The sequence below is a fragment of the Polyodon spathula genome, chromosome 27 (assembly GCF_017654505.1).
Source record: "Polyodon spathula isolate WHYD16114869_AA chromosome 27, ASM1765450v1, whole genome shotgun sequence".
Classification (NCBI taxonomy): Eukaryota; Metazoa; Chordata; class Actinopteri; order Acipenseriformes; family Polyodontidae; genus Polyodon; species Polyodon spathula.
Window position 1 is genome coordinate 3,834,709 of NC_054560.1, and position 27,369 is coordinate 3,862,077.

Consider the following 27,369-nt stretch of genomic DNA (forward strand, 5'->3'; position numbering starts at 1 on the left):
GAAAAGAGGAAAGCAAACCTAACAAGCAAACAGACACGCACATCCAATCTTTTGACATTCAGTGGTGTTTGCAGTACTATCTGAAGTACTGGTACAAGATAAGATCACACGGCAGGTAGCTTTCCCAAGTCCTAAATCACCTCCAACACTCCCTGCTAACCGAACTTGTCACCGAATGACAAAGTGTTATTATCATCACACAGGCAATAAGAAACGATAAGCCCAGCAGAAAGAGAGGCTTTGTGGAATCTTGCATTAGGAGAAGACAGTCCATATAATCTAGCAGGAGACGGGACTGAGGCTTCACAGCGGTGATACGTTTTAAATCGGGAAGATCATTCGGGACCGGAGTACGGGACAGGATGTCTCACGGCACCAGCACGGGTCGGAGACTGAGCCTAAACCTGAAGCACGCACACTACGCTAACCGGCGGGAAAGAGCCGTTTGCGAGCGGAGCGTGAAGACCATAGAGGCGGAGAAGCTGTCATCCCAGATCCAGCACGACCGGGAGTTCGGTAATTATCTCTGCAGGCTTGCCCACTACAGCAGCGCCGTAGCCAAGCAAGGAGAAGAGACGCACGGCGCGATCAGAGATAGCAGCCCCGGGGCCTCCGGTGAACCGTGCGTTAAAAAAACCGAGGACAACCTCACCAAAGCACTCAACAGCAGCCGGCTGTCGGGCGCTCCGGGGAGGAGGCGGTCCACAATGTTTTGAACTGTATCTGGACTCAAAGATGTCATGTTCAGTAGTCAACATGGACAGCACTAATATTATTGATCTTAGCATTTGTTACAACCCAGCGGTATTTTGAGGAACCGCTCGTGCTGAAGACGTTCCACAAACCATATCGATTAGATTTTGATCCTTAATAATTGGGACAAAAAGGCACAGACAAGACGCGGTCCACTGTCCCAGGCTGAACAGGACATCACATTTCTTCGGTGGCTTTTTCACCTATTCCTCCAGCTGCAAAGACTCACTAATTTTGCTTTGATTAAAAATCTGAAAAATGTGCATGACTCAAATTAGCATAATTCCTCAAATCAGTTTACATGCAGGATATGTTACATGCGCAAACATGTTTCTGTAAATATGTCCATACTGAGACAGGGTGTAAAACCAGCTGTATGAGGGCTGGAACTTTGCAAAAAAATCAGCGTCGATAACAGGCTACTGACTGCAGCAATACAGGAGATGTAACTAGCAACCAGAAGTTGTAATAAAGAGGACACGCTTTATCATTCACTTATTTATTGTCAAATTCAAATGCTACCCCCTCACAGTACAGTATACAGTTATGGATTACAGCCGTCTTTTGACTCAGGGAAGTAGTGGGAATGGTTATTAGTAGTAAAGATTTAAGGAAAATAATGCAAGCTTTATCCCTCCCTTCATACAATATACAACATATTAACCCTGCATAAAAGCAGATAAAAGTACACTACAGCGGTTCCTTGGTGTTTTTTTTTTTTTTTTTTTTTTTTGCATTGAAATATCTAAACAACAATAAAAAAGCGACTCTCCTTAGAAACAGAGACAAAAAGAAACAAGGCTGGTCAGAAACGCGTTTCTGTTAACTGCACACGGGGAGGGTAATCTCGTGGGGCAGTTTACGCCAGGGGAGTTCGCAATCCTTTGTAATAAAACCCCAAACATGTTTTGAGAGAGAAAAAAAAAAAAAACACAAATAAATAAAATCAAAAATCTACAAAAACACTCGATTTTTTAAAAATACAATCCATCTCTCTGTACACTTAGAATATAAGGTTCTTGCAGTTGTTCTATATAGAACTATAGGGGTTTCTCTGGAACCCAATCAAGGGTTCCAAATGTGACGCAGTACCGCAGCACTAGACCTTCAAACAGTTGAATTGACAGGTGATGATATTCAGAACCCATGCTAAACAGTCTATAAGCCATCATAGATACATCAGGAGCTGAACTTAAATGATTCAGCAACATTGTCAAAATGAGTTAAAGCCCATGTTTGGTTGCAACTGCTGTGCAAATTAAAAGCTCTTCAAACACAAGTCTTTCCTAACTTTGCTTTTACGCATTGCCTTAGTGGCTTTCTACTTTACACTTGGCTTCTAGAAGACCAGTCTGGTAGAAAAGACATTCAAATCAACCCACAATCTCCGGTACAGTCCTCTAGGGAGGGTCTTATTGCCACTACAGGGCAAGAGAGAGGAGGAGACTTCAAGTGCAGTCACTAAGACAAATACAATCATTCAAATGTGTTCCAGCTCTGATTAAGAACAGCACTTACAATTGAGACACATTTTAATTGAACACTCTTGGATATAAACAGCAATAGACCTTCTGCCGCTACTCTAAGTATGACAACATTTCAGCTCAGGGGTAATTTATTAACAATGCAATAATAATAATAATAATAATAATAATAATAATAATAATAAAAAATGGAAATAGATCCACAATAAAGTGTGTTACAGTGTTAAGATGGTGGTATTGAGATCTGATGTTTTTTAAAATCATTCCAGTTGACCACTCATCAGCGAGGACAGGAAAGGGATCAAGTTTCTTGCCAGCTGTTGTTCTCTCGCTTGTATTTCTCCAGGTGTTGTGATCTTTTGCATCAGTTTATCTGGATTCTGATAGTCTTCATGTCTGTTGAGAAACAGTTCATAATAAATACACTGTTTCAAGTCTGCCTCGGAGCGTCATCGTCAAGGCGGGAGCTGTAGCAAGATTCCCTCCTGCAGCAAAATCCCTTTGCCGGTTGGTTACACAGCTGTGCTGTATCTGCGCACACGCTTTTGAAATTGCAATGCAGCGTGCCTCCGTTTTATATTGAATAAGCTGCCTGTAACGGTACTTACAGAAACAGATGAAGACACTCGAAGAATCTAAAACCAGGCTGAACGGAAAACAAAAAGGTGAGAAAAAAACAAAAACAAAACACCGACATGAAATAAACCGTTAGGATATCACTTATAATCGGAGAATGAGATTGCAGCAAACCTGTCCTTCAAGCATGGCAAAAACACTGGTTCAGTGGCTTCGATCAAACACAAGCTTTCTCTGCAAAACACATTGAGCAGATTTCTTTCCTTTTTCTCTATAAATTTACCCCCCCCAAACCCAACCCCAGTTTCCCCAAGTATTGGAACTTCTCTAATTATTTCAAGTCAGGTTTCACTCAAATACAACATTATACCATTAAACATTACTGTTATATAGGATGTGTATATACATCTTCTCAGGAACACAGAGACCACATATGGTCCATTTGAGGTGAATGTCTTTACAAAGACAGGATTCGCCCCGGACCAGTTCTGGGAATAGAATATTTACTTACATACTTCTATAGTTCCAATGCAAAGATGTTTTCTATATTTATAAAAAAAATATTTCTACACAGCTCTATATATTTTTAAAAAGTCATTTTTTAACTAAACACTGGTTTTATTCACACACACGCAAAATAAAACCGTAAAGGGGTTAAAATGAGTTTTATTATTATTAACTTGATAGAGTGAGGTGTGGATCAATAAACCAAACAAACTTGTAAAGCAGACCCCGCCCCTCCCTCACACTGCAATAATGACTGAGCAGAGTGAAGAGCCTGTTGTCATGGAAACAGAATGGTGTAAACCTGTCAGAGGAAGCAGGTGACAGGCAGCAACAAGTAGAATAAGAATTAAATAAATTGTAACCTGGCCATGATTGGTTGCCTCATTTATCCTTCCCGCCCTCAGTAGTGGGGTTGAAATAACGAATGACCGAGGATTTTAATTGTAATACAAACAAAACCTATGCAAAAAAAAAAAAAAAAACACCACACACCTTTCCATTATAACCATATCAGCAGCAACAACAATGGAAAAGTCAGATAAGATTTTAAACCGTCCCCACCCCCCAGGGAAAGCTGAAACAAGGAGCAAGGGCCCTTTCAGGATTCTTCCCCTGGTTTCCATCTGCAAATAGAACAGTCCTCTTCCGTCCCCCGCCCCCCAGTGTAAAAAAATAAATTGCAAGCTTTGCTAGAATATCCTAACGCATAACTGACCAATTGGATTGGTAGAGCCAGGGATTAAAAATATGGAGGAGACAGACACCAGCTGCCTAATGGGAAAAAATATACAGATGAACTGTAGCTGCCAACCAGATAATGAGCCAACGATAGATATCATAAGAGTGGGGGGGGGGGGGGGGGGGGGGGGGGGGGGGGGGGGGGGGGGGGGGGGGGGGGGGGGGGGGGGGGGGGGGGGGGGGGGGGGGGGGGGGGTAAACAGGGGGGGGGGGGGGGGGGGGGGAAGCATGCCCTTTTCCTGCATTATTAATAACCCAATGATGTGCAATGAAATTCGTAGGGACCCCTGCGTCTGCAGCTACACACACTCCTGCAGACAGCCTAACTGTTGAGCAGGTGCTGTTTGTCTCGAGTTTGACATTCAGAGCATTAGCAGAAAGGAGCCCAAGGTGACCTACGGTCTCAGCCATGCCTTGCCCTGGGCTCGTTTACCCTAAGCAGCTTTCCTTTGTTTGCAGCTAGCTTAAAATGACAAGAAAATAAAAACTAAAACTGCATTCTCAAGCACTAAAACAATAAGCAACCCTGCATGAAGAGACAGAATTCAGACGTTAACTCTTTCGACACAGCAGGTCTCCGAAACAAGAGATCTAGGAAAAAAACAACTCCAATCAAAAACAGCAGACAGCTAGGGCAGTGAAGGAGAGGCACACTGCACTCAGAACAGCAGGCGGTTAACCAGGTCTTGGGTGCACCACTGCAATAAAACGATTCGATTTGCAACAGCAGTTACTTTGTGCTGAAAGAGTTAAGAGCTGTTGTGCTTGAGTTTCTTTACAGAAGATATCACTGCTCAGATGCAGTCGTCTAAAATCAATACAGCAGTTAGGGTGGGAGGAGGAGGCAGGACAGGCATGTGTGTCTGTGGAGGGTGGGGAGGTGTGTGCATGTGGGGGGGTGGTTACAGTGTAAAAAGGTTCAACCCATCCATCTGCAGTTTAAAATCCTGTCTCCCTCCAGTCTTAGGAGCAGTGCATTCAGGCTGCACCCCCCAGTGTTGTTTAAGAGCCATTTCCACGTGGAATTTCTGCAGCTGTGTAGCCGCCGAGAGCTGCCTGTCAATGCACGTCGATCCGCCAGGCTTCAATATTAAAAGGGAGGGGGCATTCGTCACATGATGGTCTTCAGAAACAGATTGTGGGGAAAAAAAAAAAAGAACCACACACACACACAAATGAAGCAGGTTTTAAAGGTCAGTTGTCTACCCTCTCCCTTTCTGTTTATCTTTAAGTCCCAGGCAGAAAGCAAGTGTGGCGGCAGGTTCCCATTGATTTGCAAGACTGAGCAACTGGTTTTGGAAAAACTAAAACAGGGAGCGGGGCGCTGCTGCGTGACTGGTGCTGCGACGCTGACCCAGATGAAGACTCGTTGGTTATTTCCTGGTGATGATGACGACGACGATACAGGATTTATTATTATTATTATTAATTATTATTATTATTATTATTATTATTATTATTATTATTACTCTTCTTTGTATTTCTATTATTGCTCTGACTATTTCCATGTGTTTGCCGTCTGGGAGATGGAGCGGGAGGGGATCATGTCCAGCAGGTACTCCCGCTGGCGATCCACGGAGGACGAGGACGAGGAGGACTTGTGCACGGTGAGGCTGGGGTTGACGTACGCCATGGTGACACCTGCAACGCCAACACAAGCACAGTGAGGACCACGTCGCTATCAACGAGAGAGGCTAGGACTGAAACCATTAGAAAAGTAACAAGTAAGGTTTGGCAAGCAGGTGCCTGTCAATGAAAACAAGACAAAACACAGATGTGCTCGTCAACAGACCTAAAACATTCAGCTGTGCCCAATGGTTTTGCAAAAACTAGAAATTTTAGGATTCAGACAATTAAAAAAAAAAACACACAACTAGATCAACATAATTTAGATCTTTTATTTAAAATGATGTACTCAAAGAAACTACAAAATGATATTGCAAAAGTCTAATGGAAGCCATAATAGTAGCACAGTATTCCACGTTAGATTTTGAAATGTCACGTTTTTCGTTGAGTGTATATATATAAAACACTTGTCCTACTTACTTAGACAAGTGTTTTAAATTAATGGATAGAAGACCAGAAAACTGAGTTTTCATCATCTGTTCCCTACTACATCACCCACACTAACATGGAGGAACTGAAGATCTAGTGCAATCAGTCTACATCAAATACTGACTTCAGATGGCCTGTCACCTCTTATGAAGAGCTGGTTAACACAATACACCACAATAATAATAATAAAAGATCACCCAGATATCAAGGGAGGACACTGCAGCCAAGAGGAAAGTTCAGTTCACCTCAGCCCACCACCACGAAAAGAGAGGAGAGGAGAGGTCCCAGTAGAGGAGGAACCTGCGGCACAGCGTGTGCAGATTTCTGTGTCTACCCTTTCACCCAAGCACCAGAAGAGAAGGAAAGGGGGTGGAGGGGGGTCTTCTCTCCCCCAGCCTGGTTTTGTAGGTCACCCAGGGCTGGGAGAAAGAAGGCAGTGAGGTCCCAGAGCAGCAGAGATTCTGTACAGGGCGGTCCAGTATTATCTACCCATTTAAACTTCAACATTATCCAATACCATCAACACAAAAAACTCTTACAGTTGTAGAAATGGCAGCCTGGTGCACAACTAAATGCAACAGCAGCCTGTTAAATCCTACTTATGTTAATATATATTACTCAAAAACAAACAAACAAAAACCAAAAACGATATATATTAGGATTTCTTAATGTTAACCAACTGTTTCTATGTTCTATAGTCCCGCCCATTTGGGAGTTATAGACAGACAGAGATACACACATCTATCTATCTATTCCTTCCATGCCAGAGATGGTGTTAAACTGCTCTTGCTGTGTAGCTAACCCTGTGCCGCCCTGTAGCGGAGGAGGGAGGGAGGGAGGAGGGGGAGGCGACGGTGGGTGGATCTACCTGTGCTCACGGGGCTCTGCTTCTTCCAGGTGTTGGCTGCAGTGGTGGTGGTGGTGGAGGTGCTGACTTTGCTCCCGTGACGCACGGCATGCTTACCTGGCCTGGTGACCAGCGCTGCGCTCTGGAGCTGCGAGGACTGAGAGAACGTGTGGAGCACCCCGCGAGCGCCAGTCGAATGGGGACCCCGCGCCAGCTGACCAGGGCTCTGCACAGGGAACAAAACAAAAACAGCTGTGGATCGAGGAAGAACTGCTGGGTTGCACCCTGTCACATTGTACTCCATTAGTATTACTGCACTTCCTGTAAACTACACTGCGTTTAAAGATGAAGCTTGCACTGTAACCTTATACTGCCCTACAACACCCGTGTCGCCTTGGATAAATGCATCTGCCAAAGAAATAAATAATCCATTAAAAACGCTCTTCATACAGGACGTAGCTTCGAAAATCTTATATTTAATACCTTTTTAGTTGATTTACTTTTTTTTTTTTTTTTTTTTTTTAACAAGTTTAGAAGCCAATCTTGAGCTCTAGTTGCCTGCTATAGACATATGCATCATAGGCTAGATCAGTCATTTACTTATTAGTGCACGCTAGCACCCTCTAGTGCACAGCTAGTGTATTGCCAGGCAGGGACACAGCTGAACACCACCTTCCACCTGTATTGTTTATAGGTGGAATGAACTGTTCAATATCCAAACAAACCAAAATCACTGGTTGCATGGAATAAAGCAAGGTTCTACTTTTGATCAAGCAGTTTACAAACGAGCCATCTGCTATTTGAATTGCCCTTCCAGCACAGCTGGTTGCTAGCAGTGTGACTGTGCGACATGTTGCCGAGGGCTCAGCTTCAGACACAGAGCCAGATTGCACACTGCTTCTTTGCAGGCGCTGAGCTCAGAGCAAACACTGAGCTGGAGGGAAGGGTTCTGCAAACACAGCGATAGCTAAAAACACACAGTGTGCAATGGAGGAGAGCTACTGGGGTCCTCAGCTCACCTGCAACACACAGGAGGAGAAGAAAACAAGCCAGTCCTGCTTTCAACACGCACATTAACTGCCATTATATGAACACAGGCTAGATCTGTCATTTAACTGACATCCTCTACCTGCCATTTAAATGTTCTCTAACTATACTGTTATGATAACTTTCCTTAACCACAAAATTAGTCTAAATATAAACAATTCACAAATACAGCCCTTTCAGATGCTGTTGCTGCCGAAGTATAAAATAAGAAACTGATGCCTAACAAGGACGTTTCTTTTCCTCCCCACAGTGATGACAAAGCTCTGTTTTCTAGGTGTTGAGCTTCATAGCCGGTGTGAATTTTCACTGGTCTGATTACGGGCGCGTCTAACTTGAATGTCCTCAAAATAGGACTCTGGGAACACATACCTGTCATTTCACACTTCTAAAAGATTAAAAGCTATTAGAATGCTAGCACATTGATTTAAAATGGCTTAAATTACCTAGGTGCAGCTTATGTTCTGATTTTTCAAATGAATTTGGTAGTAGAGTTAAACTTATTGGGGCGATACTCATAGGCACCCCCTCGCCAATTCAGGAGCAGGTTTCTACCCGCTGCACTACTCCTGTTTCAATCATTTTTTGTAGTTTGAATATAATAAGCAAAAACCAGAATCTATGCAATACAGACAAGAACGGAAACTATATTCCCGTCATATCTCCCAAAGGTTATAAAGTTCATATAAAAACAAAGAAAGAAACTGAAACAGTGCATGAGAATTTAAAAAACGGCAAAGGAGAGTTTACACAGAAGAAATAAACCTTTAACTTATTTAAAGCACATAATTGTAGCCTTACCCATGAACCTCGCCCACCAATCCACTCCACTCGTAAACAACCCTCTCCCGGGGGTTCCCTACCTGTTTGATCGTGGCGTGGTGGCGTCCGATCACGCCCCTGTTGGGGGGCAGGCTGGGGGTCCGCACTTTGACGTGGTGCTGCACCTGCGAGACCAGGCTGTGGTGCTCTGAAGACTTAGAGCCAGCGTTGGAGGAGGCAGGCAGGGGCGCGGCCGCTTGCTGCTGCAGTATCCGCTGCTCGATCTCCTGCTCCTGGGCTAGCGCCTTCACGAAGGCAGCCTTCAGCCGGTTGGTGTGCTCGGCCTTCAGGGCTTTCTTCTGATTGGACGCCATGCACTGATCGCACATGATGGGGCCGCTCTTCTCCTGCCTCCATCGGCAGGTGAAGTCCGTCCTGCACTGAGCGCAGGTGAAGGGGTCCTTGGGAGCTGGAGCCACCGACGCCACCGCTGCCTTACCTGCAGAGACACACACACACACACACGTCAGTATAAGCAACCCTCCGAGGCAGTCGACTGTTTGCATGCAAACCCTATACTTCTTTAAAACTTAAGACAGTTCTGAGATGAGGGACTGTGAAATCACACTTTAGTCTCGTATGGCTTTGATTTTTGAGGCTCAGGTTAAATCATTTTGGAGAATAGCATTGTTTTTGTGACTGCGCCCATAAGGGAATATAAGGCTGATCGAATAATTTGCATTGGTACTTAACCCTGTCGACACCACAGGCTTCTGAACGGGATAAATACACTGCAATCATTTAGTTATAGTAACTCAGTCTTTTAATAAGTTACTTTGTGCTACAAAGCTCTATAGATGCTATAAAGCTAGGCAGACACTGGTAGGAGTGGAGAGGGGTGGGGAGGCGTGGTCACCTTTGCCCTGCGTCTCCAGCAGGTTCTGCACCACCTCCTCGAGCCCCACCAGGTAGATGAACTCGTTGTTGGCAGCGCTGGGCAGGAAGTTGAGCTCAGGGGCAGGGGGTTTGGGCGGAGGGATCTCCAGCAGGGTCTTCTCCAGCTGCTTGCGCAGCGCCAGCTTGGCCGCGGCCTGCCGGCTGGCGGGGGAGTCGTTGGCGTTAACCCCAGCGATTCCGCCCTGTGCAGAGGAGCTCTTCATGTTGGTCGGGGAGGCCTGGGGAGGGGAGAGGCAGAGGAGGACTCCATTCACTTTATCATCATCATCATCATCATCATCATCATCATCAGGACAATTGCAATTATCTTAAATCAAGTTTGAACTCCCATTCAAATTCTGACTTTCTAGTCTCACACACGTTCTTTTATTTGCAGGACTCTAACTTAATCAATTACACTGATAATCACAATAATTTAAAAGCACAATTTTAAAGGGAGTTTCTTCTAATCACCCCCCTCCCCCCCAAACTCTTTGATTTTCGCTTGTTTTCTTTTTAAAATAAAGCCATACCACTGTTGTCTCCAACAGAGAAGGAGCTGGATTGATTGTCCGATGCCCAGCATCATTTCATGGCACTTAACCACCTTCCTCATCCTTTAAAACAGACCATCGCAAAAGCTGAGACCACGCCCCAACAGGCTGGGCTAAAAGTATAACAGACTATTAAAAGGAAAAAAAAATAAGTCGACTTTGGCTTGTGTCTCCTCTTCCCTCGACTTGGGTTCTTACAATGTTAAAAGCAAGCTGGGAACCAAGCTGTGCAGTGTACTGAAGGTGGCCCCCCAGATGAAACGCATGTCTAAGTGTCTTGGGCATGGGCAGCGCTGTGGATGCGTACCTGTGGGATGTTGACCAGCAGGCTGGCGTTGGGCACGTTGGCCACGCGGATCAGCCCCTGCTGGATGATCCTCTGGCCCTGGATCTGTACGTTGGGGACGGAGGCCCTGGGGGCCATGAGCAGGGGAGGGGGGCCTGAGCCAGAGTGCTGCTGTTGCTGTTGCTGCTGCTGACGGCTGTGTATTTGCTGAGAAGACACAGACACGGGCTGATGTGGAGAGTCAGTGCAGAGAGACAGAGAAAGAGAGAGAGGGAACAGGACAGGTTCTATAAATGAATCATAAGACAGAACAGCAAACAATAAGAAAAAAGAAATCAACAAACGGTGCATTCTATTATATCCAGCTCCAACCCTGCTAAATTTTTCACAATGTGTGCGACAAACTAAGTTCACAGCGCGTTGTTGTGCTCACCTGTGCCCCCCTGACCAGCGGAGGCATGACTATCTGCGGGTGCTGCTGGGAGCCCAGTTTGGAGGAGAGCTGCTGGCCGCCTCTCACCAGAGGAGGCGGGATCACCGTGCCGGAGCTGCGGCCCGACGACACCTGGGGATCGAGGGGGAGAAGAGAGACAAATTAAAAAATCCCATAGCCGGGGCAATGCTCTTTACAACCCAGCATGGCTTCATGTGCCACTGCCTGACAGTCCCAAATGCAGGCTCACTTCACCCCACTGTGCCTGAAAACACATTCCTTACATCAACAGTACCCCAGTAATGCTTTAAAAGAGCGTGTAAGTTTTCAAAAAAATATACTTTTTCTAAAATCTGGATGTTCTGAGAACTTGGCAGAAATAAAAATTAAAAAAACAAACAAAACCAGGACATGCCTATACAAAGCTCTGCCTGAATTAAAATGGATTAGACTACCAAGAATTTTATTTTTATTTATACAGTGCGCTCCACTTGCTGTTAGCACAGCTTTCAATTAATCAAGGTTGAAAAAGAAAGACCTTTAAGATCACAGATCTTTTTCATAAAGTGAATCAAAAAGAAAAAAAAAAACAAACACAACAGCAGCAAGTGGAGCGCTCTGCTTTCCGAGTGCCCTGGGCTGCCCACGGACACTGACCTGCAGGGATCCCTTGCCTGCAGTGATACTCTGAGACCCTCGGACCAGGGGGGGTGGTGTGGCCACGGAAGTGCTCGAGGAGCCTGCAGGCTAAGAGAGAGAGAGAGAGAGAGAGAGAGAGAGAGTCAGAGCTACAAACTTGCACTGCGGTAAAAACTACAGTCAAACCTGCTTATAAAAAGGACTGTTCAAAACGTACATATCCATTGCCAACAATACTGCACATCAGACTACAGGTGGCTGTGACCTGCATCGACTTTATATTGAACTGAGTCTCACTACAAGTGACTGAGGTTCCAGATATTACAAATAGTCAGCTTCTCCAGCTCAGGCCACAGACTTGCACATAAACAACTTCCCTATCAAAATGTCATTTACCAAAGTAAAAAGCTAATCGATCAAAACTGGCCCTGAAAATAACGTCACAATACTTTCAAACAAGGAAGAGGAGGTCCGGTAATTAAAGTTCAAGAGAGCGTCCCAGATGGGACAGGAACCAGACAAGAAAAAACCAGAACACAGGAATGCTTTGCCAGCACAGGGAGCAGGTGAGTCCAGGGAGCGTTTAATGCTCCGATTCTCCGATTCTCGTCTGGGACGCGCCCAGCCCTGCGGTACCTTCAGTGCCGAGCTCTCTTTCTGGATCTGGCTCTGCCGCAGTTTCTTCAGCAGCACCAGCTTGGCCTCCTCCAGCCGCAGCTCCTCCTTCAGCTGCTTGATTATTCGCTCGCGTTCCTCCGGGCTGCTCTTCTGCATGGCCGGGAGAAAAAACAACAAAACACACAGAGTTAGTACTGCAGCAGAGCCACCAGGGACCCTGGAATCTGATCAACACACACGAGAGTACCCTTGCATCAGGAGGCATCCACTGTGAGTGTTATTAATACTGTAAATGCTACATGTGGATGAGATCACATGTATGCAACACTTGTGTACATGGAAAAGACCATATAAACAAACTACACCCAACACACCTCTGACTATGCAGCTGCCCTCTATATCACAAGCTTGTCTTTGATGACGGTTCAAACATCTCCGACACTGGAATACAGCAGAGCTTTAAAACCCTTTCTTTGACTTTTCAAAGAAAAGACCCAAGACCACAGACCCAACGCTCGAGAGCTATGAAGAATTATTTGCTAAATGAGCGAGATGTACCCTGAATCCCGGCCAGCCCTGAGGTCAACTGTAATTAGTTACAATTGTTAAATCACAATTATGCTGCAGTAATTACAATGAACATGGTTTACTCTATTACTTTATATAATCAATCGCTAATCCCAGCTACAAACACAGAAACAAATGGGGTCACCAAAAGAATACAAGAATAATGAATCGCTCTGTGTTAAAACACAACCTGGGGCGAAGGGCTGTAATTGGTCAAACATATGGTAGAATTGCAAATTCCACAACTACAATTACACAAGGTTCAACTGCAACTACATTACATTGCAAACAATTCCGAATGCCAACTGCAATTGAACTGAGCCCACACAGCGATTCTGCCCCCTGTCGTCCACACACTGCGCAGCACCATAGACTCACCAGGAGCATGTCCGCGTTCGATTCCTTCGAGAATTTACTCAAGCCGTTCATCCGCGGGCTGGAAGGCTCGTTGTCGGATAACACAATGATATCTGGAGAAGGAACTCGCCTGTCCTTCTTAATGACTTCACTGGGAAAAGAAAACACAAGAAACAGGGTCAGCGTGGTCAGACTCTCGTTAGAAATAGTTTTTACAGGGCGAAAAACAGTGCGAAACAGATTCGGTATATAGGATTATATCAAGTCTGTCAATACTGTACAGCAGGGATGGAAATAACACTCCTATTGCATAGCAGTTTACCCCATTCTAGGTTTTAATGCAAGCTTGATTAGCCACACTGTACAGGTAGCAAGTGCAGGCGTGTGTTTTTTTTTTTTTTTTTTTTTTTTTTTTTTTTTTTTTTTTTTATCAAAGTCTTAGTAAAACCAGGAATGGATCAAACTGCTATGCAAGCAATCTTATTTCCATTCCTAAAGAGAACAGACTTTTTAAAAAGTTCACAGGCGGCATTATGAAACCAGTTTAGCGTGCGCCCACTAGAGGGAGACAAATACTCATTTTACATCATTAAAGCCTTGAGCTGTAACTGGTCCCGTCTGAGGAGTGCTGGATCAATGTCGCAACGTTATGTAACCTAAACCAGTAAGTACCGAAAGGGGGGAGGAATCGGGGCTGTGCAGTTGTGCAGGAGGGTCCACGTTCTTTGTTCTGAACACTGTCCCTCCTGCACAAACACAGTCGCTTGAACCCTAACCTCCCCTTTCTTGGAATGAAGTGTAACAGATGACAAATATTTTTGGTCGTACAGTAACGTTCTAAAAGATTACTTTGGAAGAGGAATGTGCAAATGGCAAGTTCCTTTTTTTTTTTTACAAATAGTTTTTGAAACAGTTTGTTGATTCGAGTTGAAATCTGACAGAGTCACTGTTGTCAATGTGAGCCCAAGCAAGCTGTAAGGATACAAGAAAAATAACAAAAATACAACATTCTTTGACCCCAAAATTTAAAATTTAGTGCATAGATCATCTGCACAAGATATAAATGATAGTTTTTTTTTTAAAAAGTGGACATGGAAAATCAGTCTGTATGATTCAGTCCTCTGCCATCTCTCCTGGATTAAATAATAAACTGATCACAACAGTTGAACTAAAATAAAAAATAAAAAAAATCGGTATATTTATCCCCACACTGCAGCCCATGAGCCAAGGGAACTAATTTCCTGTGTATTAATCACCCTACCAAAAGGGTCACATGACCCAAGCATTTCACTCCGTGGCCACGTGACTCCCCCCTCCCTCCAACCGTTCCTTCCACTGTGGTAACCATGACAACAGCCGGCTGGAACCGGTTTGTGACACACAGCCTTCATTTTGTGGAGTGAGGTGGGTTCAGGTGCCGGGAGAAAATGGAGCTGATGCTCCTCGAGGGCCGGCCTGAGACTCGCTCACAACTTCCTGTCTGAACTGAAGCGTGTTCCTCCAGCACACAGGCTGCCAAGAGAGCCAGCAGCAACTCCTGCAAACTACTCACTGTGTGCACCCCCAAACTACTACAGAGAGACTGCACCCCAACACCATCCGACACACACCCTGCCAAGAGAGCCAGCAGCAACTCCTGCAAACTACTCACTGTGTGCACCCCCAAACTACTACAGAGAGACTGCACCCCAACACCATCCGACACACCCTGCCAAGAGAGCCAGCAGCAACTCCTGCAAACTACTCACTGTGTGCACCCCCAAACTACTACAGAGAGACTGCACCCCAACACCATCCGACACACACCCTGCCAAGAGAGCCAGCAGCAACTCCTGCAAACTACTCACTGTGTGCACCCCCAAACTACTACAGAGAGACTGCACCCCAACACCATCCGACACACACCCTGCCAAGAGAGCCAGCAGCAACTCCTGCAAACTACTCACTGTGTGCACCCCCAAACTACTACAGAGAGACTGCACCCCAACACCATCCGACACACCCTGCCAAGAGAGCCAGCAGCAACTCCTGCAAACTACTCACTGTGTGCACCCCCAAACTACTACAGAGAGACTGCACCCCAACACCATCCGACACACACCCTGCCAAGAGAGCCAGCAGCAACTCCTGCAAACTACTCACTGTGTGCACCCCCAAACTACTACAGAGAGACTGCACCCCAACACCATCCGACACACACCCTGCCAAGAGAGCCAGCAGCAACTCCTGCAAACTACTCACTGTGTGCACCCCCAAACTAGCACAGAGAGACTGCACCCCAACACCATCCGACACACCCTGCCAAGAGAGCCAGCAGCAACTCCTGCAAACTACTCACTGTGTGCACCCCCAAACTACTACAGAGAGACTGCACCCCAACACCATCCGACACACACCCTGCCAAGAGAGCCAGCAGCAACTCCTGCAAACTACTCACTGTGTGCACCCCCAAACTAACACAGAGAGACTGCACCCCAACACCATCCGACACACACCCTGCCAAGAGAGCCAGCAGCAACTCCTGCAAACTACTCACTGTGTGCACCCCCAAACTACTACAGAGAGACTGCACCCCAACACCATCCGACACACACCCTGCCAAGAGAGCCAGCAGCAACTCCTGCAAACTACTCACTGTGTGCACCCCCAAACTACTACAGAGAGACTGCACCCCAACACCATCCGACACACACCCTGCCAAGAGAGCCAGCAGCAACTCCTGCAAACTACTCACTGTGTGCACCCCCAAACTACTACAGAGAGACTGCACCCCAACACCATCCGACACACACCCTGCCAAGAGAGCCAGCAGCAACTCCTGCAAACTACTCACTGTGTGCACCCCCAAACTACTACAGAGAGACTGCACCCCAACACCATCCGACACACACCCTGCCAAGAGAGCCAGCAGCAACTCCTGCAAACTACTCACTGTGTGCACCCCCAAACTACTACAGAGAGACTGCACCCCAACACCATCCGACACACTCCCTGCCAAGAGAGCCAGCAGCAACTCCTGCAAACTACTCACTGTGTGCACCCCCAAACTACTACAGAGAGACTGCACCCCAACACCATCCGACACACACCCTGCCAAGAGAGCCAGCAGCAACTCCTGCAAACTACTCACTGTGTGCACCCCCAAACTACTACAGAGAGACTGCACCCCAACACCATCCGACACACACCCTGCCAAGAGAGCCAGCAGCAACTCCTGCAAACTACTCACTGTGTGCACCCCCAAACTAACACAGAGAGACTGCACCCCAACACCATCCGACACACACCCTGCCAAGAGAGCCAGCAGCAACTCCTGCAAACTACTCACTGTGTGCACCCCCAAACTACTACAGAGAGACTGCACCCCAACACCATCCGACACACACCCTGCCAAGAGAGCCAGCAGCAACTCCTGCAAACTACTCACTGTGTGCACCCCCAAACTAACACAGAGAGACTGCACCCCAACACCATCCGACACACACCCTGCCAAGAGAGCCAGCAGCAACTCCTGCAAACTACTCACTGTGTGCACCCCCAAACTAACACAGAGAGACTGCACCCCAACACCATCCGACACACACCCTGCCAAGAGAGCCAGCAGCAACTCCTGCAAACTACTCACTGTGTGCACCCCCAAACTACTACAGAGAGACTGCACCCCAACACCATCCGACACACACCCTGCCAAGAGAGCCAGCAGCAACTCCTGCAAACTACTCACTGTGTGCACCCCCAAACTAGCACAGAGAGACTGCACCCCAACACCATCCGACACACACCCTGCCAAGAGAGCCAGCAGCAACTCCTGCAAACTACTCACTGTGTGCACCCCCAAACTACTACAGAGAGACTGCACCCCAACACCATCCGACACACACCCTGCCAAGAGAGCCAGCAGCAACTCCTGCAAACTACTCACTGTGTGCACCCCCAAACTACTACAGAGAGACTGCACCCCAACACCATCCGACACACACCCTGCCAAGAGAGCCAGCAGCAACTCCTGCAAACTACTCACTGTGTGCACCCCCAAACTACTACAGAGAGACTGCACCCCAACACCATCCGACACACACCCTGCCAAGAGAGCCAGCAGCAACTCCTGCAAACTACTCACTGTGTGCACCCCCAAACTACTACAGAGAGACTGCACCCCAACACCATCCGACACACACCCTGCCAAGAGAGCCAGCAGCAACTCCTGCAAACTACTCACTGTGTGCACCCCCAAACTACTACAGAGAGACTGCACCCCAACACCATCCGACACACCCTGCCAAGAGAGCCAGCAGCAACTCCTGCAAACTACTCACTGTGTGCACCCCCAAACTACTACAGAGAGACTGCACCCCAACACCATCCGACACACACCCTGCCAAGAGAGCCACCAGCAACTCCTGCAAACTACTCACTGTGTGCACCCCCAAACTACTACAGAGAGACTGCACCCCAACACCATCCGACACACCCTGCCAAGAGAGCCAGCAGCAACTCCTGCAAACTACTCACTGTGTGCACCCCCAAACTACTACAGAGAGACTGCACCCCAACACCATCCGACACACCCTGCCAAGAGAGCCAGCAGCAACTCCTGCAAACTACTCACTGTGTGCACCCCCAAACTACTACAGAGAGACTGCACCCCAACACCATCCGACACACCCTGCCAAGAGAGCCAGCAGCAACTCCTGCAAACTACTCACTGTGTGCACCCCCAAACTACTACAGAGAGACTGCACCCCAACACCATCCGACACACACCCTGCCAAGAGAGCCAGCAGCAACTCCTGCAAACTACTCACTGTGTGCACCCCCAAACTACTACAGAGAGACTGCACCCCAACACCATCCGACACACACCCCGCCAAGAGAGCCAGCAGCAACTCCTGCAAACTACTCACTGTGTGCACCCCCAAACTAACACAGAGACACTGCACCCCAACACCATCCGACACACACCCTGCCAAGAGAGCCACCAGCAACTCCTGCAAACTACTCACTGTGTGCACCCCCAAACTAACACAGAGAGACTGCACCCCAACACCATCCGACACACACCCTGCCAAGAGAGCCACCAGCAACTCCTGCAAACTACTCACTGTGTGCACCCCCAAACTAACACAGAGAGACTGCACCCCAACACCATCCGACACACACCCTGCCAAGAGAGCCAGCAGCAACTCCTGCAAACTACTCACTGTGTGCACCCCCAAACTACTACAGAGAGACTGCACCCCAACACCATCCGACACACACCCTGCCAAGAGAGCCAGCAGCAACTCCTGCAAACTACTCACTGTGTGCACCCCCAAACTAACAGAGAGACTGCACCCCAACACCATCCGACACAGAGAGACTGCACCCCAACACCATCCGACACACACCCTGCCAAGAGAGCCAGCAGCAACTCCTGCAAACTACTCACTGTGTGCACCCCCAAACTACCACAGAGACACTGCACCCCAACACCATCCGACACACACCCCGCCAAGAGAGCCACCAGCAACTCCTGCAAACCACTCACTGTGTGCACCCCCAAACTAACACAGAGACACTGCACCCCAACACCATCCGACACACACCCCGCCAAGAGAGCCACCAGCAACTCCTGCAAACCACTCACTGTGTGCACCCCCAAACTAACACAGAGAGACTGCACCCCAACACCATCCGACACACACCCTGCCAAGAGAGCCAGCAGCAACTCCTGCAAACTACTCACTGTGTGCACCCCCAAACTACTACAGAGAGACTGCACCCCAACACCATCCGACACACACCCTGCCAAGAGAGCCACCAGCAACTCCTGCAAACTACTCACTGTGTGCACCCCCAAACTAACACAGAGAGACTGCACCCCAACACCATCCGACACACACCCTGCCAAGAGAGCCAGCAGCAACTCCTGCAAACTACTCACTGTGTGCACCCCCAAACTACTACAGAGAGACTGCACCCCAACACCATCCGACACACACCCTGCCAAGAGAGCCAGCAGCAACTCCTGCAAACTACTCACTGTGTGCACCCCCAAACTACTAGAGAGAGACTGCACCCCAACACCATCCGACACACACCCTGCCAAGAGAGCCACCAGCAACTCCTGCAAACTACTCACTGTGTGCACCCCCAAACTACTACAGAGAGACTGCACCCCAACACCACCCGACACACACCCTGCCAAGAGAGCCACCAGCAACTCCTGCAAACTACTCACTGTGTGCACCCCCAAACTACTACAGAGAGACTGCACCCCAACACCATCCGACACACACCCTGCCAAGAGAGCCAGCAGCAACTCCTGCAAACTACTCACTGTGTGCACCCCCAAACCACTACAGAGAGACTGCACCCCAACACCATCCGACACACACCCTGCCAAGAGAGCCAGCAGCAACTCCTGCAAACTACTCACTGTGTGCACCCCCAAACTACTACAGAGAGACTGCACCCCAACACCATCCGACACACCCTGCCAAGAGAGCCAGCAGCAACTCCTGCAAACTACTCACTGTGTGCACCCCCAAACTACTACAGAGAGACTGCACCCCAACACCATCCGACACACACCCTGCCAAGAGAGCCAGCAGCAACTCCTGCAAACTACTCACTGTGTGCACCCCCAAACTACTACAGAGAGACTGCACCCCAACACCATCCGACACACACCCTGCCAAGAGAGCCAGCAGCAACTCCCGCAAACTACTCACTGTGTGCACCCCCAAACTACTACAGAGAGACTGCACCCCAACACCATCCGACACACACCCTGCCAAGAGAGCCAGCAGCAACTCCTGCAAACTACTCACTGTGTGCACCCCCAAACTACTAGAGAGAGACTGCACCCCAACACCATCCGACACACTCCCTGCCAAGAGAGCCAGCAGCAACTCCTGCAAACTACTCACTGTGTGCACCCCCAAACTACCACAGAGAGACTGCACCCCAACACCATCCGACACACACCCTGCCAAGAGAGCCACCAGCAACTCCTGCAAACTACTCACTGTGTGCACCCCCAAACTAAGAGAGACTGCACCCCAACACCATCCGACACACACCCTGCCAAGAGAGCCAGCAGCAACTCCTGCAAACTACTCACTGTGTGCACCCCCAAACTACTACAGAGAGACTGCACCCCAACACCATCCGACACACACCCTGCCAAGAGAGCCAGCAGCAACTCCTGCAAACTACTCACTGTGTGCACCCCCAAACTAAGAGAGACTGCACCAGACAGAAAAAGGTCCAATTATTTACTTCACCTTTTTGTTTGTGAAAGATAATTACTTGTTTTTGTTTATTTTGCTTAACCTAATTAGTTCACAAGATAAATGATCACTCTTTATAAAAAGACTTAAAAAGGGCTATTTTTTTTTTCTTTTCTTCCTATTTCACTACGCTGTAATTTATATCTATCTATATATAGGAGTTTTTGCCACTGATTAACACAAAAAAAGTCCATAAATGTCAAAGTGAAAAATAAAATCTACAAATTGTTCTAAATTAAATTACAAATACAAAACAGAAAATAATTGATTGCATAAGTATTCACCCCCTTGAGTCAATATTTGGTAGCGGCAAGTTTATAAAACCCTCAGATAATAACCGGTTCAGCAAATGGGTCGAAACGTGATCTGGACACTTTGCACATTTTTTTTGCCCATTCTTCTTTGCAAAATTGCTCAAGTTCTGTCAAGTTGGATGGGAACCTTTGGTGAACAGAAATGTTCAACTCTTTCCACATATTTTCAATTGGATTGAGGTCCGGGCTTTCACTGGTCCACTCCAGGACACTGATGTTTTTGTTTTCAAGCCACTCCAGTGTTGGTTTGGCTGTGTGTTTGGGGTCATTGTCCTGCTGGAAGATGAATCTTCTCCAAGTCCCAGGTCTCTTGCAGACCAGCAGGTTTTCCTCCAGGATTTCTCTGTACTTTGCTGCATCCATTTTGCCCTCTATCTTCACAAGCTTTCCAGGCCCTGATGCAGAGAAGCATCCCCATAGCATGATGCTGCCACCACCATGCTTCCCGGTAGGGATGGTGTTCTCAGGATGATGTGTGGCGTTAGGCTTGCGCCAAACATAGCGCTTAGCGTTGAGGCCAAAAAGCTCTATTTTAGTCTCATCAGACCAAAAAATCTTCTTCCACTTGGTCTCAGAGTCTCCCACATACCTTCTGGCAAACTCTAGCCAAGATTTGATGTGTTTTTTTTCAACAATGGCTTTCTTTTTGCCACTCTCCCATAAAGGCCAGTTTTATGAAGCACCCGAGCTATTGTTGCCGTATGCACAGTGTCTCCCAGCTCAGCCGTGGAAGACTGTAACTCCTTTAGAGTTGCCATAGGCCTCTTGTTGACCTCCCTGACTAGTGCCCTTCTCGCCCGGATACTCAGTTTTTGAGGACGGCCTGTACTAAACAGATTCACAGTTGTGCCGTATTGTTACTGTGCTCCGAGGGATATTCAATGCCTTGGAAATGTTCTTATATCCTACCACTAATTGGTGCTTTTGAAGAACCTTATTCCGGATTTGCTTTGAATGTTCCTTTGTCTTCATGATGTAGTTTTTGTTAGGAAATGTACTAACCAACTGTGGGCCCTCCCAGAGACAGGTGTATTTAACCTGAAATCATGTGAAACACCTTAATTGCATCCAGGTGGACTCCATTCAACTAATTATATGACTTCTAAAGATGACTGGTTGCATCAGAGCTTATTTAGATGTGTCATAGCAAAGGGGGTGAATACTTATATAATCAATTATTTTCTGTTTTATATTTATAATTAATTTAGATCGATTTGTAGATTTTATTTTTCACTTTGACATTATGGACTATTTTTGTGTTGATCAGTGGCAAAAACTCATAATTAAAATAAATTAAAAACACAAAATGTGGAAAGTCCAAGGGGAGGGAGGGGTGAATATAGAGCCACGGTACACACATTATATAAAAAAATAAATAAATGTTATATATTTATATATCACACACATATCTCTAAATCTATATACCTATATCTATACACACACACACACACATTCACACATACATATATACACACACACTGTTTTTGATGGCTTCAGAATTAAAACAAGGCAGTGGTCAATTTCCCCACTCATTTTAAGGTTAAAGGAGAAGAGGAATGTAAATGAACATTGGAAGTTTTCACAATTAGGGGGGCTGCAGTGGGCCACATCACATACCAGAGCCCTAGAACAACCCCGCAGGTTAAGAAAAATCACAGCAGAGTTAAAGCAGGAGTGGCCAACGTTGGCACTTCCAGTCCTGGTCTTTGCTCCAACTCTAAATTGTTTAACTGAACCAATTAAACCTCAATCCAGACCCTGGAGTAGTTCATGATTTAATTTAACCTGTTAAACCTGGAATGGAATCACCCTCCAGGACCGGAATTGGACACCCCTGCGTTAAAGGATGTTGGCGTTTAAATCAATGTTTTTGTTAGATCGTTAAAATGGACTGTCAGAACATGTGGCCTAATGATGGACCCTAGGTCGTGCTGCCGATTTTCTTTCTGAATTTAACACAAAAATCGTCAAGCACCCAAGTGTGACCCATCCTGGTCCAGTTTTACTGCAGTCAGTGCACAGGATGGGAGCACGATGCCAGTGCTCGAAGCAAGGCTCCTATTTCATAGCAGTTTCACCCATTCCAGATTGCAACGTGCACCTCATTAGCCGCAGGTGTTATTTACATCCCTGTCCAAGTCCAGAGCCTTCCTGGTCTTCTGATTCACCTGTAACCCAATCTCCTTCCAGGTCTTGAAACAGTTATTTTAATGCTACCTGTACCTACATAATAAAAGCCTTGATGCATTGCTTGAATGCGATTGAAATGCAGTTTTTTCTTTCAGTACATCTGAAAGCAGCACTGTGGAGTGTTTCATAGTTACGAACGACAAACCACAACAGACCTGGGAGTGCTCTGGACCTCACTGACGATGGAAATAAGACTCCTGTTGCATACCAGTTTCACACACTCTGGGTTTTACTGCCAGCGTGATTAGCCCCAGCGTACAGGTAACAAGCTCAGGTGTGTGTTATTAAACTCAGGAATGGATTAAACCGCTATGCAATGGGGGTCTTTTTTCCCCATCCCTGTAGAGACTAGGGGGGTCTCACCTCTTGGCAGTGCTCATGTCAACAGGCTGGTCCCCAGTCTGCACCTCCACTTTGATGGTGGCCTTGACCTCCCCCCCCTTCAGCATGGCCTGCACCTTGGCAGGGGTCCCAGGCTCTGCCTTGACCTTCAGATCCCCCACTCCTCCTCCTCCCTCCTCCTCGCTCTTCACGGGGTCCCCTTTCTCCAGCTTCATCTTCTTGGGGTCCCCCTCGCTGGGGAGCGACTCTCGCTCCAGCGCCCGTTTTTGACTGCGCGTCCGGCGCACCGCCTCCTCTGACATCTCAAAACCTTCACAGGAGAAAATTTTAAAAAATGGTTAAAACCCATCATTTGATGAATTGGGTTTTCAATTTTTAGGATAGTGAGTTTGTTAGTTTGAGTCCACCATAACCACCACCTTTATTATTATTAATAATTGTGTTAGTATGAAAGAGATTGTGCTTTATAGGAGACCAGAAAGTCATCAAATGCTGGGGGGAAAAAAGACCAGCATTCGCAGAACTCGTGCTAGTGATCGGCAAGTCCAGACGTGCGACAGACAGGCGGACGGACAGCCTCCCCACATCCCCTATCCCGTGCAGGAGATGTGAACTCAGGTTCTGATCTACCTGTAAGGGGGGTGGCATTTCTAGCAGGGTGGGTGGAGGAGGGTGGAGTGGGGGGGGCCTTAATTTACTCACATCCTGTAGTCGTCTCTACGGTCTGCTCCATTCTAGCAGACCCCTCTTATGAAGTTTTTTTTTTTTTTTTTTTTTTTTTTTTATTTCCAGTACTGTCAGAACCAAATGAAACAAGGGGAAAAAAGAGAGAAAGGGGGGGTTATTGATTATTTATTTAAGATACAGGTTCCCCATTTTAACAGGGTCACCCCGAGCACAATTAGAGACATAACTGATGACAAGAATTTGAGAAGCTCCCCTTTTCTGAAACCATGAAATGCGTTTCAAGTTTGACAGCCTGCGATTTGCTGGAAGAAATGAACAGGTTCCTTCTGCTCGGACCAGGTACGCTCGACACACCTTCATACAAACTCAAAGCTTTACTTCCAATACCTACTGTAGGAGCCACTTGCAAGTCTTTGATATTCAAAACAGACGGAAGAAAAGGGCTGTGCTAATAGGAAGCAGCAGCCCTGACAAGAAGCACAAACCCACAGTGACACTTCCACTGCTAAACTTCGGCAAGAACTCTCCCTGGAGACTGTGGATTGTACAAACACGTTCGTACGAAGACCTGCTAGCAGATGAGAGATCCTATGGAAAGTACAATCACTACATACACTCTGCAAGCCAGCCACACCAAGACTGCACTGCCACAATCCACCTCCCATTGCCCACAGTGCAAGATCACAGAATCTGTTTCCGTTTGGGAAACTAGTTGGGCATTGTGCCGAATCTGGGACCCCCTGTTAGTACAGTCACCCCCCAGCCCCTATTTAGAGAAGTCTTTCCTTACACTGACAAATGAAGGGAGGTGCCTGTCGCTGTGCAGCACAGGAAGTGCCCTGCTCTTATGGGATAATTTAACCCCTTCCATTCCAAACACTTTTTAAAACTTGACTTTTTCTCCATTAGTGGGTCAGTGATGGTGATCCTGCAGAGTGACTGTGCATGCCTCTCTGTTACTACATGCAGGACACTCTCTCACAAACACACTCATCTCATATCTGATAAAAGAAAGCTGACTCAAGGTCTTTCTCATCTCCGTGACATCACTGGGGCTCCACATGACCCTTCCCAGGATTCACTGGGAGACACAAAGCACTTTCCAGGAAACCAGTCTAAACCGGTTCGTGGGCGAGAGGCTGAAGCAGGTTTAACCCTCAGTGTGACTGACTGGCTGCAGAAACAGCTAAGCAACGCCTGACAGAGATGCCACTGACATTCCAAAACGAGTCTGGCAGGGAGAGAGACAGAGAGAGAGACGCCACTGACATTCCAAAACACGAGTCTGGCAGGGGGAGAGAGAGAGAGAAAGAGAGAGAGACGCCACTGACATTCCAAAACACGAGTCTGGCAGGGGGAGAGAGAGACACATTATGGTAAAGGGAGGAAGAGAGAGAGCGAGAGAGACCAACAGTGTTGCTGCTTCTAAAAGTGCCAATCTTCCCCTCTCATAACTTTACAGCCAACCCAAGCTGTCAGAGGCCACAATTAAAAGACATTGGCTTCATTATGCTCTATACATATAAAGTGTGTGTGCAATCCTATGATCATAGTAAATATTTGTCTTTATTTTATCTCTACAAAGGAAAGTGGGATTTGTTGACCTTTGACTGCCTTGACGACTTCTAGCAAACCTTCCTACACAATACTCAACAACAAGTCGTCTTTGAACGGCCCCCTCTATAAAACTCACCAAGCAAACTCCCAACTGTTTCCCGGCTGTCTGATTCTAGAATACACCCATGCCAATCCTGTGCACAACACTGAAAAGCACAGAAACCCTTCGTTGCATCAAAAGGAGTCAGCCAGTCCTGTGTGGGCAAGTGTGTGACAAACACATCCCGGAGCGTCCCTGTGGCTATGCAAGGAGGGGTAGCAGCCTGTCTCCAGGGCCAGCACCAGTAATGAGCTCCAAGCCAACCAGCAACCCTTCATCCTGACAGCCCAGCAGCAGCTGGGCTTCACGGAGCTGCGCTGCAAACAGTCCTGCTTGCATCCCATTTGCTTTGGACTACATCCTCAAGGGATTACTTGACTTTTTTTTTTTAATGTTATTTATTTTTTAATATGGGACAAATCTCCTTGTACTATTACATCTTCGCCAGTTTTTGGAGAGTGGAGACAGAAAAAGAGATGACATTTTAATAATAAAAAAAAAAACCCACAAAACAAATCTTCTTAAATGGTACTAAGTTCATGTGAAGTGTATAGAGGAGTAGGATTTACTATTTGAAAACACACTGTTCAGTTCTGGAAGGGAGGGAAGGGGCTGGCAAAGTTTCAGAACAGCGGCCTGCCCTCTAGCAAGGCAGAACAATATTTAAGTTCTTCAATGTCCTAAAGTTGCAGTAATACTACAAAATAAAAATACATATTGCGACAGGTTTGAAATTAACCATGCATTTCTGTTTGCCAGGACTGTCAACAGTACTGGCAGTCGGTCATTCACGAGGCAAATGAAAATCTGCCCCTCATCATGTGACAGACAAACGCCAGCAGGGCTGGTTTACCGTTTAGCCACATCAAGATATTAAAGGCTTCCAAAAACCACACTCAGCTGTCCTGAAATACATCCAGATTTTCCCCCATAACATGAGGCTGTTCTGTTCCACGCTGCTGCAGTCTTAACTAACGCCTCTAACACCGCACTGGGCTTGCTCTCCTTGCTGTTATTCAAAATGATACAAGATAGAATATTTACATAACAAAGGTCGCCCCGGGCCACTGCCTCCCCAAAGGACTACATCCATGTCTTACACCCTGCCATCATGAAGTACAAAGACTACAGTCACTGAAGTAACCTGGGATTCGTGCTGGAAAGCTTTATATTTAATCCGCACAGGGCTGACTCCCCCGGAGAGCAAAGGGGGAGGAGATCTTTTGTATTAAACAGCCTAGGGATTGCTGGGGGCGAGTGTGAGATTGGGTTTTAGGGCACCACAACACATACAGAAATATCCTCTCCTTACTGAAAGCGATTTATAAAATCAGAGATTGTCGAACTCTGTTGTTAATATTTACATTTGCAGAATTGCAGTCAAATTTATATATGAGAGAGAGAGAGTTTTTAATGTTAATTATTTCTACAATATATTTAGAAAGGCATTAGTGTGATTCACGGAGGCGCAACAAAGTTAGAAAAAAGTTTGAGAAGAGCGGATTTATAATCAGTTACTAAGAATCTAACACCTGCTGCCTTCACTTTAGCACAACTTCATATGTGTAATCTTCCAATGCCAGCACTAATGGTATGTACAAAAGCACCAAAAAAAAAATAATAATAATCCAATTTTCATTTTGGGGATATCAATCCCTCTCCTGCAGGGAAAAGTTCACCATGCTGTGCACTGGGAGTCTAACCTGAAAGGATGTGGGGACTGATGCAATGCTAGACTGCGTTCCTCTC

The 27,369-nt window shown here is 46.8% G+C and overlaps 1 protein-coding gene across 4 annotated transcripts; it reads right to left on the reverse strand.

Annotated features, from left to right (window-relative positions):
• Positions 1-1,236: 1,236 nt before the first annotated feature.
• LOC121301394 (transcriptional repressor p66-alpha-like) lies at positions 1,237-24,469 on the reverse strand. Of its 4 annotated transcripts, none has more exons than XM_041230751.1 (11): positions 23,979-24,469; positions 23,298-23,586; positions 13,178-13,307; positions 12,251-12,382; positions 11,633-11,722; positions 10,976-11,107; positions 10,564-10,770; positions 9,683-9,941; positions 8,868-9,265; positions 7,078-7,186; positions 1,237-2,633 (listed from the first exon to the last, which is right to left on the reverse strand). In XM_041230751.1, exons 1-11 carry the CDS (start codon positions 24,007-24,009, stop codon positions 2,602-2,604), a joined length of 1,809 nt encoding a protein of 602 aa, XP_041086685.1. In that variant the 5' UTR covers positions 24,010-24,469; the 3' UTR covers positions 1,237-2,601. The 4 variants fall into 4 exon arrangements, with proteins under 4 accessions (XP_041086685.1, XP_041086684.1, XP_041086683.1 ...); XM_041230750.1 differs by lacking the exon at positions 1,237-2,633 and adding an exon at positions 4,288-5,699 and having other exon boundaries at positions 23,979-24,457; XM_041230749.1 differs by lacking the exon at positions 1,237-2,633 and adding an exon at positions 4,288-5,699 and having other exon boundaries at positions 6,982-7,186; positions 10,564-10,749; positions 23,979-24,453.
• Positions 24,470-27,369: the final 2,900 nt, after the last annotated feature.